The sequence below is a fragment of the Drechmeria coniospora genome, chromosome 03 (assembly GCF_001625195.1).
Source record: "Drechmeria coniospora strain ARSEF 6962 chromosome 03, whole genome shotgun sequence".
Lineage (NCBI taxonomy): Eukaryota > Fungi > Ascomycota > Sordariomycetes > Hypocreales > Ophiocordycipitaceae > Drechmeria > Drechmeria coniospora.
In genome coordinates, this window is record NC_054391.1 from 6409401 (window position 1) to 6421694 (window position 12294).

The 12294-nt window shown below is 55.4% G+C and overlaps 3 protein-coding genes across 3 annotated transcripts; 1 reads left to right on the plus strand and 2 right to left on the minus strand.

Moving 5' to 3' along the window:
* Nucleotides 1-677: 677 nt before the first annotated feature.
* On the minus strand, nucleotides 678-1572 carry DCS_07503 (uncharacterized protein; the record flags this gene model as incomplete). Its single annotated transcript, XM_040804788.1, has 3 exons — nucleotides 678-1076; nucleotides 1151-1308; nucleotides 1383-1572. The coding sequence occupies 3 exons, from the start codon at nucleotides 1570-1572 to the stop codon at nucleotides 678-680; spliced, it is 747 nt and encodes a 248-aa protein (XP_040654892.1).
* A 507-nt stretch (nucleotides 1573-2079) lies between these two features.
* DCS_07504 (phosphotyrosyl phosphatase activator) lies at nucleotides 2080-3327 on the plus strand (the record flags this gene model as incomplete). The annotated part of the gene is made up of 1 exon (XM_040804789.1): nucleotides 2080-3327. The coding sequence occupies one exon, from the start codon at nucleotides 2080-2082 to the stop codon at nucleotides 3325-3327; it is 1248 nt and encodes a 415-aa protein (XP_040654893.1).
* A 1169-nt stretch (nucleotides 3328-4496) lies between these two features.
* Nucleotides 4497-6089, minus strand: DCS_07505 (uncharacterized protein; the record flags this gene model as incomplete). Its single annotated transcript, XM_040804790.1, has 1 exon — nucleotides 4497-6089. The coding sequence occupies one exon, from the start codon at nucleotides 6087-6089 to the stop codon at nucleotides 4497-4499; it is 1593 nt and encodes a 530-aa protein (XP_040654894.1).
* Nucleotides 6090-12294: the final 6205 nt, after the last annotated feature.

The following is a 12294-nucleotide window of genomic DNA, read 5'->3' on the forward strand; positions in this document are numbered from 1 at the left end:
AGCGTCCAGCGACGTATATGAAGAAACTCCAAGGCGGCTGAGTCAATGGTACCTGCCTATTTACCTGCCTAGCATCTAAGAAAGTTTGGATACCAGACCGAGGCTAATTTTCAGCCTCGTCATCCAGGTTGAAGCCAGGTCCTGTGATGACGAACATGGCCGGCGATTGTCTCCAATCGCCTATCAACCGCTGTGGTACTCCCATGTGCCTAAGCCGAACACCAGGGTTGCGGGCACTGCAGCAAATGCTACTGCTTCCGTTTCACGCCGCATGCCACGCATGCATGACAAGAGCAGTAGCAGTGACTGCACTGGTCCCCCATGGAGGACCCCTCGGCCTCTTCAGCCATGAGTTTTGGATGAAACTGCGAGACCGGGCCTCCTCCCATAGCCAGCTTGACAACCTCGCATGTGACGATTGACCAAATAATTGACCAAGTATGTGCAATACCATTAGCTGGTTGTATTCGTCATGGTCGCATTGTTGACAGCTGTGGATCTAGTGTGTGAGATTCTGCCTCGTTTCGCCTCATGTTCGGGATTCCTGGCCTGCGGGAGTGGCTCAAACCCGGGCTGCTTCTCCAGTCTCTGCGCCTTGCCGCGGCGCTGGCTGGTTGTGCAATAGACGCTGGCATTGGCATCGGCATCGAGGCAAAAAGGACGCTCGAAATCAATGCTCATTTCCAGTGGAGGTCTGTCGAAGCCTTTGCTTCCATCACCGACCGGATGAAGGCCCTGACGCTCGGGGACTCGGCACCGCTGCCAGACATGACCATGTCGCCGCCAGCGTCACTTGCTTGGCAGCATGCACGCTGTCCTGCCTGAAGTATCTTATTCCATTCCTCGACGGAGAAGGAACCGGAGCTCTCCACCAAGAGAAGCTCGTCTGCCGACGTGAAAGCGAGGACATGAACCGATTGCGCCTTGTCGGCCTCTTCCATCGCTGGATCTACCATGATGCTCCCCTTATCTCCGATTGCAAGCATCGTAGCGGTTGCGATCGCCTTGAGGGGGACGGCAGCGGTCAACAAGGCGAGGACGGCGGCATGCAGCAAGGCCGGAATGATGGGCAGATTCTGCCGAGTGAAACGGGCAGTCAGCAAGATGTTCCTGCCTTGCTGGTCGCCGGGCGGGAATGGATTCATCTCACCAGCTGCGACTGTAGCAACTTCGGGTTCACATAGGCATTTTTGGGCGTCTCCATGACCTGAAGGGTAATTTGGATCATGCACCTAGGAAAGTCCCGGATGGGAATGAGCTGACGAAGCGCCGATTGCAGGATCGACTCGAGCTGTCGTTCGCCCGTGCCTGGTCAAACCACATGTCAGACACGTTCTCGGCTGCAGCTGTCACTGGCGGAGGGGAAGAGATTCCGTCCATACCTCCAACACCGGCGGCAGGACGCACGACAACATCGACGAGCGCCTCGAACGCATTCTCGTCGCGCCTAGGAGCCTCGACAGGTCCGTTTACAGCCGCCGTGACGGTAAACCCGAGGTGTGAAAAGGTTGCCGAGCCGTCCGCGTTGGGTAGCTGAGACAGCTCTGCTTTGGGCTCTGAAGAGAGTATCATTCTGACTCCCGACGTCGCAGCGCAATGGTTTGATAACGTTGACCGTCCTGCTGTCGTCCGCCGACGTGGAAAAATTGCAGCAGGGCCAGTTCTAGTAGTGGAGAATTATCGATCGGAGCTTGTGGAGAATAGTACCAAGTTGGCTTGGTGTTGGACTGGAACTCCCGTACTACGTACAAGTAAGTACTGGTACATGTACGAGTACAGTGTTAGTAAGTACTAAACGATACCTACAGCGGTTCCTAGGTGTAGAGATTAACGTGTGGCAGTACATTTCCCAGTAATTACAGTAGAAACTACTGTTACCTACTAGGTACCTACCTACTGTTGGGTTCCTAGTAGGTAGTACTCCGTAATTACTAGCCAATCCCTTCCAGCGACTGAAACAGTATTACGCAGCTCAACGACGTCACTTTGCCAGCCGGCTTCACTTCCTCCTAACAGCTTCTAGCTTCAACACATCGCGCCGCATCAATTTCTGCCTTCATCACGCTTTGCAACCCACTCATGGCTTCCCCCAACCCCTCGCGCGACGCTCGTCCAGCGATCCCCAAGCTTGAGCCTCGTAGGCGTCGACCGGCTCCTGCAAATCAAACTCCCGTTCCCCAGACGCCCGCCTTACCATCCCCCCCCGACACGTCAAGTTGGACCTTCCAAGTTCCAACACGACGAATCCTTTCCCCTAATGACCACAAGCTATTCCTCTCGTCACCCACATACATATTGATACAGGCTTGGATCTTCGGTCTGTCCGAGGCCGTCGTCGACACGCCATGTTCCGCCGTCAACGACGACGACCTGAGCACTTTGGTCAAAGCCATCCTGAAGATTCTGGACGGAGCCGAAGAGCTGGTGAAAAAATGCCCCCCGGATGATCAAGGCGGCTCACGGTTCGGGAATAAAGCCTTTTGCCGCTTCCTAGATTTGCTAAGGGAGAACTCGCCAGGTTGGCACAGGAGCCTGGGGTTGGACAACGAGGCCGCCATTTCCGAGGCGGCGGCGTACCTGGATCAGTCGTTCGGGAACCGATCCCGGATTGATTACGGCTCTGGGCATGAACTCAACTTTCTAATGTGGCTACTCTGCTTGTATCAGCTCGGTCTTGTGCGGTCGACCGATTTCAAGCCCATTGTCCTCCGGGTATTCAATCGCTATCTGAATTTGATGCGCACCATTCAGATGGCCTACTACTTGGAACCTGCGGGCTCTCACGGCGTTTGGGGGCTGGACGACTATCAATTCCTCCCATTTCTCTTCGGCGCCGCCCAGCTTCTCCACCACCCATACATCACTCCACGTTCGATCCACCAAGACCTCACCATCGAGGAGTTTGGTCGCGACTACCTGTATCTCGGTCAGATCAACTTTGTAAACAGCACCAAGACTGTCAAGGGGTTGCGGTGGCATAGTCCCATGCTTGATGATATATCATCGGCGAAATCGTGGACCAAGATTGACGGAGGCATGCGGAGGATGTTTGTCGCCGAGGTGCTGGGCAAACTTCCCGTCATGCAGCACTTCATATTTGGCTCTCTCGTCCCCGCTGCCGACGGGATGAGCGAAGACGATGCATCAGCGGAGGATGAAGAGACGGAAGATGGCACGAAAGCCTCGGGAGACCATTCTGGCCATTCACATGACCCAGTTGGTTGGGGGGACTGTTGTGGCATCAAGGTGCCCAGTAGCATTGCAGCGGCTCAGGAGTTGAAGAAAGGGGGCAAAGGGGATGCTCTTCGCCGGATTCCATTCGACTAAGACAAGAAATGCAGACGCGGTGCCTTGTGCCACTTTCATCGATCAATGTGCCGTGATACTACTTTCCCAGCGGTATGAGGTTGACATGAACGCAACCATGCTCAGTGCGAGACACCCGTAACCTGTGTGCCAATTCTACAAGTGATGGAGGCGTTTAGGGGTGTTGGTTTTTGCTTGCTATTCCCAACACCGGCCGCATTGTCGTAATGTTCAACCATCCATTGACGTTGAAGCGGCATTGCCTCGGTCCCTCTTCTGAAGCAAGCTTGAAGTACGGAGTACTGCGACATGGAAAGCCCATCGTCGCTTTTGACACGAACAGACACAAGACCTTGGGAAGGTGATAAATATGGCGAGAGTAGAGCCGACTGTTCCCTGTAGCATGCATGTCTCAGTCTAGCGGCGAAATGATGGACATTCTAGCGAGTTTGGGGTGTGATATCAAAATGACTACTCCGCAGTAGTTTGTCGGTTGAACTGTCTCATGTCTGTCCATGGAAATACTCGTAGGGCACTTGCCGCCCAACTGAGACAGACAACATGTTCATGTGCTCTAGGTGGCTGCGAGCGAGATGGCGGATAGAATTGCAACCTTACCATGGGCATGGATGACCATTGTACACAAAAAAGCACTTGTGGGACAAGAGTCGTTTCATTTCAAGCGAATATGATTGTTCATGATTGACTGTGAATATTATATTCACTTGAGGCTGAGGCTGAGGCTATCTAGGTTGCATGTACTTGTATGCACCCGCCGTCACACAACATTTGCGCAATGCATCCTGTTTTCTGCATGCTGCATCTGCATCCACCATTGGCATGGAGTCTGCCCATGTCCATCCCGTTGCTACCAAGCTCTCGGGAATGCTCTCTCTAGTGTGTCCCGGCCCCCATTGAGGTCAAATTAGCTAAAGCAACTCGTAACGCCACTCGTCATCGTGTCCGTCGTTCGTGTTTTTGGTTCCGATGGAGGTGAGTCGCCCTCAGGTATCTTCAGAAATGTTCAAGAATGGGAAAAGAAAGAAAATGGGGGGGTCGAATGTGATGCTGAGCCATCATCCTGGCATACAGCGGATCAATAAAACGAGGGAGTAGGAAATTTACTGCGCTGTCATAGCTTCGTGTTGCGTCGAGCTGAACGAAGGACCGTGAGAATTAGTCATCGTCGCTCACGACATCTCTTGTTGTTGCGATGGCATGGGACCAGTTTCATCGGCCACCGAAGGTTGTGTGGGAGGCTGGCGTAGTCTGTTCGCCACGTGAATGTCGATGAGCATCTCCACGAGTGCCTCAGCCTCTCGGTGCAGCTCTCGGAGTGCAACTTCGTTAAAGGCACGACCAAGCTTGTCGTCACCAATTCTGGGCTTGCGATAGGCCGCAAACACTATGCCGCGATCGATCTTTTCCGACAAGCGGACACCCGACACAGGACTGGACTTGCCCGATGTGCTGCTCCTGGCATATTGACCGGTGTAGAAGGCACAGGCATAGCCACGGGCCAAATCCTGACTTTGAGCCTCCTGATTTCGGTATTCGATCCAGCCATCAGAGCGCATGATGGATGTGTGCACCAGGGACGAAATTTGAAGAGGCGAGGGAACGTGGTGCAAGCCATGAGCTGCCAGCAAGCGGCCCATCATCGGTTTAGCCGTCTTGGCCGACGCTGGCATCTGACATCTCGCGTTGTCTGGCCAGAGGTTGACGACATAGACGAGGTCAAAGTCGTAACGCCTGGCAATCCTAGCCGCCTCAAAAGCGGCGACAGCGGCCGGGCGGCTCGCGCGAGGGGGTGTCAAAGTCAGCAGCGAGGAAGTCAAAGGCTGCGATGATGAAATGGATAGATCCATCGGAGGGAGCGCCGGGCTGGACTCGCCCAGCGTCGACAAGTCAGGGCTGTCGAGGGTCGATTCTGCGATGTCATCATCGCTAAGATTCAAAAACTCGTTGAAGTCGGGTTCCCGCAGTGTGGAGCTGGAGGTCGAGTACTGGACAGATGGTGCCACGCTGGACTGGCTGTAGGATCTCTGGAGAGACATCTGATCGAAGTAGTCACCCGGCTCATTCTGCAGGGCGGCAATGTACGCCTTGTTGATGACGTCGATTGACACGGAGCGTCTGAGGTGTGGCCCGTGCCTGGGACCAAGCTCGGGAGACTCGTCCGGAGTGGGAGGTGCCTTGTTGTAGGGTAATTCCGGCAATGCCTTGTTTCGGAGACTCTGCGGCGATGAGGTACCATCTTCTGGGTCCGAAGTTGGGGGGGTGTCGAGCCTGCTCAGCGGGACAGAAAGTCGAAGTGGTGAGCGGGATCGAGGACTCGGCAAGCGAGGAGCATCGGAAGTCGATGCGTCGGATGACAACGACACCGGGGAGTCTTCGGCATTTCGGCTGGGTGGCTGGGGAAACTGGAACTCGCGCAGTGACGAGACCAGGGTTTCGGCCTGCTTATCACTAAGGGAGGGCGAGGTGGCATGTCTGTCATTTTGCTGATAGGAACCATCGCTCGAGCCCAGCCGGAGAGCTTGAGCGAGAGGCATACGTAGGGCGGCCGAAATGTCTGGCACGGAGGGGGAACGACCGGATGCTTGTCGAAGGCGAACCTCTTCACGAGCAGCCATTCTAGTGGTCTTGGGGCGAATGAAGGATGGTGACGGAAACTGAGGCTCGGTCGGCTGCACCACAGGGCTCACCTGCTCCGTCGGTGTGGAGGAAGGCTTGCGCTTGTAGGTGAAGAGCCGCTCGAGGCGGTCGAGGCCGTTGGCCATTGTATGTGTCGCTCGCCAAGCGGCCTGGCACCAACGGCGGTTCGGCAGGACGAGTTGAAATATCCAGGTTGTGCACGTTGTGGGCGAGGAAGGAATGAAGACAAATCAGGAGTAGGATTCTGCGATTGCAAAAACAGAACAAAAAGTGGAAGAATGAGGGAGGGTGAGCGGCAGGAAGTGAGCGAGCAGGGAAGATGGGCAGGCCTTGATGAGTGAGGGGAGCTTGGGCCACAGTGAAAGTGAGTTGGTTTTCAACTCGGACGGATGGCCCGATGCCCCCGTGAATGGCGAGTGGTGAATCAGATCGGCCGATTGTATCTATCAGACGAGAAGGACCGGCGCTGTCTCGAGGATCATGTCGTTGGAAGCGAGCGTGGTGCAAGTGTACTTCCAATGCCGTACGAGGCAAATCTACACTTCGCGTGCCGTGTGCTTCGAGCCTTCGATCTTGTGTATCCCCACGTAAGATGAGGCTGGTTGTCGATGCTGTGACTCCTCGTTCTGACTTGCCGACGTCGTGCCGTCCCACTCGCAGGTTGTTTTGAGTCCTTGGCGTACAGACAGATCTGTCGACACAGTCTGAAAATGTGCCGTGCGAAGCTGACTTGACTATCAGATGATATATGGAGTACCTCGATCCTTCGAACCCGGGAGACCTGGTGACCTGGCGAAGGAGAGGTGAATGGGATCCTGCTGTGCGGAGCCGAGGGCAGGCAGGCACGATGCGTATAAGTGATGGTGTAGCAGGAGCAACCAGCGCTGAACACTGAACAGCGCAGGTACGACCGGGAGAAGACGAAGAATAGGGGAAGGAAGGTACTCAGTACCGAACTACAAATATATTATGACAGGGCAAGTTTGAAATGTCGCAGCTTGAGAACTTGTTTCCAGGAAGCATCCCTCTTCCTCGTCGTCTGGGGGCGGGGGGGGGGGGGGTCCGAGGGATGTTTTTAAACGACAGGGAGAGAGCCGAGAGGCAACTTGGCACCCAGTCCCGAGCCACGCACACGCATGAGACGCACAACACACAACACACTCAAGATAGGCATTATACGGACAGACACCGTCGTACCCGTACATGTACATTCGGCACTAACACGCTCACTTGCATCAGGGTTTCAATCAAAAGCAAGGACGCCACTCGCTCCGCTCCCCAGCGTCATCGGCTGGGGGGGGGAGGATGGGGAGAGGGGGTCGAGTTGGAGGGCAGCCGAATCAGACACGCGCTATTCGCATCACTCGTCTCAGTCATCCATCCATCCAACAATCCATCCATCCATCGATGCATCCAACATAAGAGCACTCGGACTTGTCAATACTGCAGGCACATGCAGCTGTACCAGTGGCACTTCACCTCGTACGCTACGCACCCGTCCACATACCCTCGAGCACCGCACCTACCAGATGGCCGGGGACGTGGCGGAAGAAGAAAAAGCGCAAGCAATACAACGCCGCAACGGCCTGCGTACCACGCCAATCAAATTATGCTCCATCCTCGTTGCGGCATCGACGATTCGTTGTACTGTGCCAGTGCTCGTTCATGTACACGTACGTGCGCTCGCATGTCGTCTACCTTGCACCCTCGCAACCCACGGACGGCGGGACGACAGGACGACAGGGATCACCGGGCTCTCGGACACCTCTATTGTACTGTACTTCGATGGCAAGAGCTGGAGCTTCACGGCAGCGGGAAGGCGGCCCCGGAGGCGGAGCCGCGGAGGCAGCGACTCGGACGCCATCCTCTCCCGCCTGCTGAATAGTGCCTCCACAGTTCCCACCTTCGCCCGTTCCACCAACCCGCTGGCCGCCTACTGTTGTCTTCCCCTGTTTATTTCAATGGCTGGGGGACCAAGACACGTCTCGCCCACTGATTCCGCCAGCCAATCTGAGAGGCCGGGACTCCATGTGATGCCCTTTCATGCCTCAGTCCATACCAGCCGCTACTTCAGAACAGGATGATGAAATTTGTCGCGATGGGATATTCGCTCAAGTGTGACAAAGGATGCGCCTGTTGGTTAGCGACTCCTCCGGGTCAGCCGAAAGGTCACCAGTACTATACGGTGAGCTGTACGGGCACAATGGCCGTGCTATGACTATCGTACATGGGCATACCTACGAGGACCTGATGTTCGACCACCCCTGATCGCTTGCCTGACCTCTGTCGACAGCACACAAGGTAAAAGTGGCAGCAACGGTTGTGGCTTGCCCCTGGCCCACGGTACTCACCTCATCGGCTTGCTTTTCTTTCGTCCTAGCGTCGACATGATGAAGGCGAGATACTCCGTACACACGAGTTACCAACATCCATTCGCCCAGCTTCAGATCACGTTATTATCATCTGTCAGTATCGGAGTACAGTGTCCCGAGTATGGTACATGCACGTGCTGTACTTGCACGTACATGTACTTCTCCATCTACTCTAACAGTACGGAGTACTACATGTATACTTACTTACAAGACGCACAGCCTAGCGTCCAGCAACTAGTATCTGGGCTCAACTTGCTAGTGCAGCTAGTCGTTGGTGTACAGTGGGTGTCCTCCATCCTCGCCTCTGGCATTCTGCGCAATGTTCCTTTGCCGGCAACCATCAAGCGCTAGCTAGTTGGCTGAGCTAGGAGAGAAATCGTCGACTTGCCGACAATCGCGACAGCACAGCACTAAACTACACTACATGTATTCCATTGCCGCCACATGGGTCACTGTAGAGCCTAAGGCGATCTATCCCACGTGGTCTCTGTGTATTCCATCACTGCTTCATTTCATTCATGGTATGAAACGCGTCCCTGGAGTACAACGGACTCGGGAAGCGCCAACTTAAGTTCTCGAGCCGGATTCCGTTCCTCAAATTTCGCTCATGTGCCAGTGCGCTCGCGTTCCAACGCGCGGTGGCGACCACCCTCCAATCTACAAACCGTCTACTAATAGCAATAGTTTACTCAGCGGTAGATGGTAGGCGGTAGGTGGTAGGTGGTAGGTGGTACGCCAAACCCGGCGCCCGCCAGAGAGTGGCACGGCAGCTTCCCCGAGGGAATTACGAGTAACACTGGCGCAGTAATGCACGGTTACAGGCTCGAACACCTTTTCCAGGTGCCCTCGTCCTCGGACACAGAATCATGGCATGCACGACGCGGCAACCCGGGACGAGAAGCCGCCAGCCTAGCTGGCTCGACACCAGCTTATAATTTTATCGCCGAGGGGAGCCTCGTCTCGTCAAGCGGTGCGGAAGGGCTTGGACCAACCACCCCCTCAGCCAAAAAAAAAATGTCGAAAAAGCAAGCTCTGCCTGCGGGCGAGCTATCATTTCGCCGACCAAACCTGAGGAAACTTGCTTTCCCACGGCCGCAGGACGAACGAACGATTCAGCACCAGAAACCCCAGTGGCAGCAGAGAGCGCATTCCAGGCCCGTATTATAGGCCTAGCGAACACTTGTTACATCGGTTGCTTGCAGTGCATCTCTGCGAGCATGCAGCACGACAGCGGTTTTATTTCAGATCCGGAACCTTGGTCCAGAGCGTTCGCTTCGTCTCCGAGCTTCCATAAACCGGGCGCACGGATTCCCTTGTGCTCGAGGCATGGCATGAGTACTCCGTACGCGCATGAATATTCCCCTGCCGGTGCGGAGTAGCATTACCAGAACGGATGGACAGCCATGATGATGACGATGGCGATGCACATCGCCACCACGGTCGCAGGAAGCGGCTGCTTAATTCCTTGTGCCATCATAACCCACTACGAGCGAGCTGGTGTTGATATGACGACTCCCTCGTGATTTCCTCTCGTCAACGAGCAACGCTCGGCCAAAATCATCCACCCACTTTGAGCGCTTTCCTTGAGCTCCACCTTGGGTGTACTGATCACACAAGTGTGCAAGCACGATGCTCCGCACGGAGTGCTCCGTACGAGCGAGTACGACGCTCGGCCCTCTCTCATGTCACGGCACGGAGTATTACCACATGTATACTACCATGGGCAACTTGGTAGGATCCCGTCCACGGATACACATGGGGCCCAGCCCGATGATTAGCATGGGGGCGGCCCGCCTTGCTGGCTCCTGGTCAGCTCCGAACGAGCACCTACGCATTATTATTTCATGTGCGGTGTACTTACTTGCACGAACAGGTTGGTGTCTGTACGGAGTACAGTGCTCCGTGCTCCGTACATGTACAGGACGCGTCAAGTGCCGGCCAGCGCTTGAACATGGACAACAGCCTCGTCGAGCGGCCACTCTTCGCTCGCATCCCAACATGGCTCGAGGCCTCCTCGCCGTCCTCTTGGTACCTGCTTTTTTGCAGCTGCATCTGTGCTCCGCAGAGTCCGCACCAATCAATCGCCCGGTTCGACGGGGAATCTGCCCTGCTTTCATGGCTGTCTCTGAACCGGACCTTGCGGAGGAGACGTTGCTTCTTTTCCTCCGCAGGAACCATGGACATTGGCCAGGTCCATTGCCATGCATGCGCCCCACGCAACTATTCGATGAGGAGACAGGTGGTCAAGTCGTTTCTGAATTCTTACGAGGGGCCCAAGTCGCTCCGTTCACTCTCGCCGTCGGCGTCCAACGCTCGGGATTGCTCCCGCCCACCTCAACCAATCGTGCGGCATGCGCAGTGCGGAGTGCGTGTACACTCATCTCTAGGGCACCTACAGCACGCACATGTCAAGTCGACTCGTGGTGCGTGTGGATGGGTGATCTGCATCAGACTCGTACCCCCGAGCGATCGGACGGGACGCGGGGCGATGGGTATGTCGAAAACCCAACGACGCGATGGCAGCCGTCGACGCTGCGACTGCCTCAAGATGCCCCTTCATGCTGTCTCGACCATCTTTCTTCCGTGGAAAGAGTGGCACCTTGCATGCAGAACGTCCGCATTACCCAATTGCTTCGCAGAAGCAGGCAGGTGGTCCTTGTCTCAGGCTTGTCTTGAATGTACGACAAGGACGGGCGAGACCAAGTTTATTGCGTCCTGATGTGCACCTATAGACCTGTGTTGTATACGCATGGGTGTATGGAAGGAAAGAAGCATAAGCAACTGAGTCTCATTTGTGCGAGCGCATTAGCACGAGTGCTGCTCAGTCGATGTCCGCCAGCTTGCCTTTGAGTTTGCATCGCCCTATCCGTGCGGCAACTGGTCGGCGTTTCTCACGCGTTGCCTTTGAATTGGCATGCACCGCCGGCCTCGCTGCTACCGCCACTGCCAACGCCTTGGCTTTTGGGGTCGGGACCACGTAGCTGGCTCTTCTGCAGCGTCGAAGGCTAAGAGAGCAGACCCTCGATCTCTAAGATGCAGGGAGCTATCGCACAAGGAAACAGGAACCCCTCCACTCGTTCACGTTTCTCCAGCTCCTTGCGGGTTGAATTGGGGCCAGGATTGAGCCCTTGCCTTGCCCGCTCGTGGGCTGAACTGGTCAGTGTGGAAACATCAACATCAGCCATCACCCTGGTTGGCCTTCCCGCTCGCCCTGTTGGGAAAAACCGATCTTGCGTTGCATGAGACCATCGTCGTTGGTTTGATGCAGGAGGCCGAGTCACTCTTCCAAACTGCCAACCATGGCACCCCTGGGTAGTGCACTGTGGGCACCACCATCTCGACATGGCCGGCTGACGCAAGGGGGAACATGGAAACTGAAACGTTTGATGTTACCCTCGCCAAGAGTCTGCCGACTTTGTGCTACATTTTCCTGAGTCTCGTCCTTCTAGTGCCCAGCTCTAGGGGTTACTAAACCCTCGTGTTCCAGGAACAAGTCTAAGAATTCGGCAAGAAGTCGCCTGTAAGAACTCCGTACAAGTAGCTGTTTCGGGACCTTGGCCAGCGGGAGGTAGATCGACGGTGCGAGGGAACCTTTCCCCCCACCATACCTCTCTCCCTGCGTCGGTGGAATCTCGATGTTGAATCTTGACCAGTTATCGATCCATATTACCCTCCCGCGACTACGGCTTAGCTCCGAAATAATCATCTCGAACTACTGCAGAAGCCACCGTTGGAACGATGCATCATTGGCCACGGTGCCCCAAGGACGGATAGACATATCCGGAGCCATGGAGCAGGATCAGCCGTCATGATTGAGCGAGGCCTGGGTGTAACAACGCCTCGCCCTTATCCGTCACCTTTCATCTGTTCTGTGCATCTCCCTCCCATTCTTTGTCCTCGTCCAACGGCGAGCTGCAGATCGGATACCGGGCCAGGGCGTGGCAGCGGCCAATCTGTG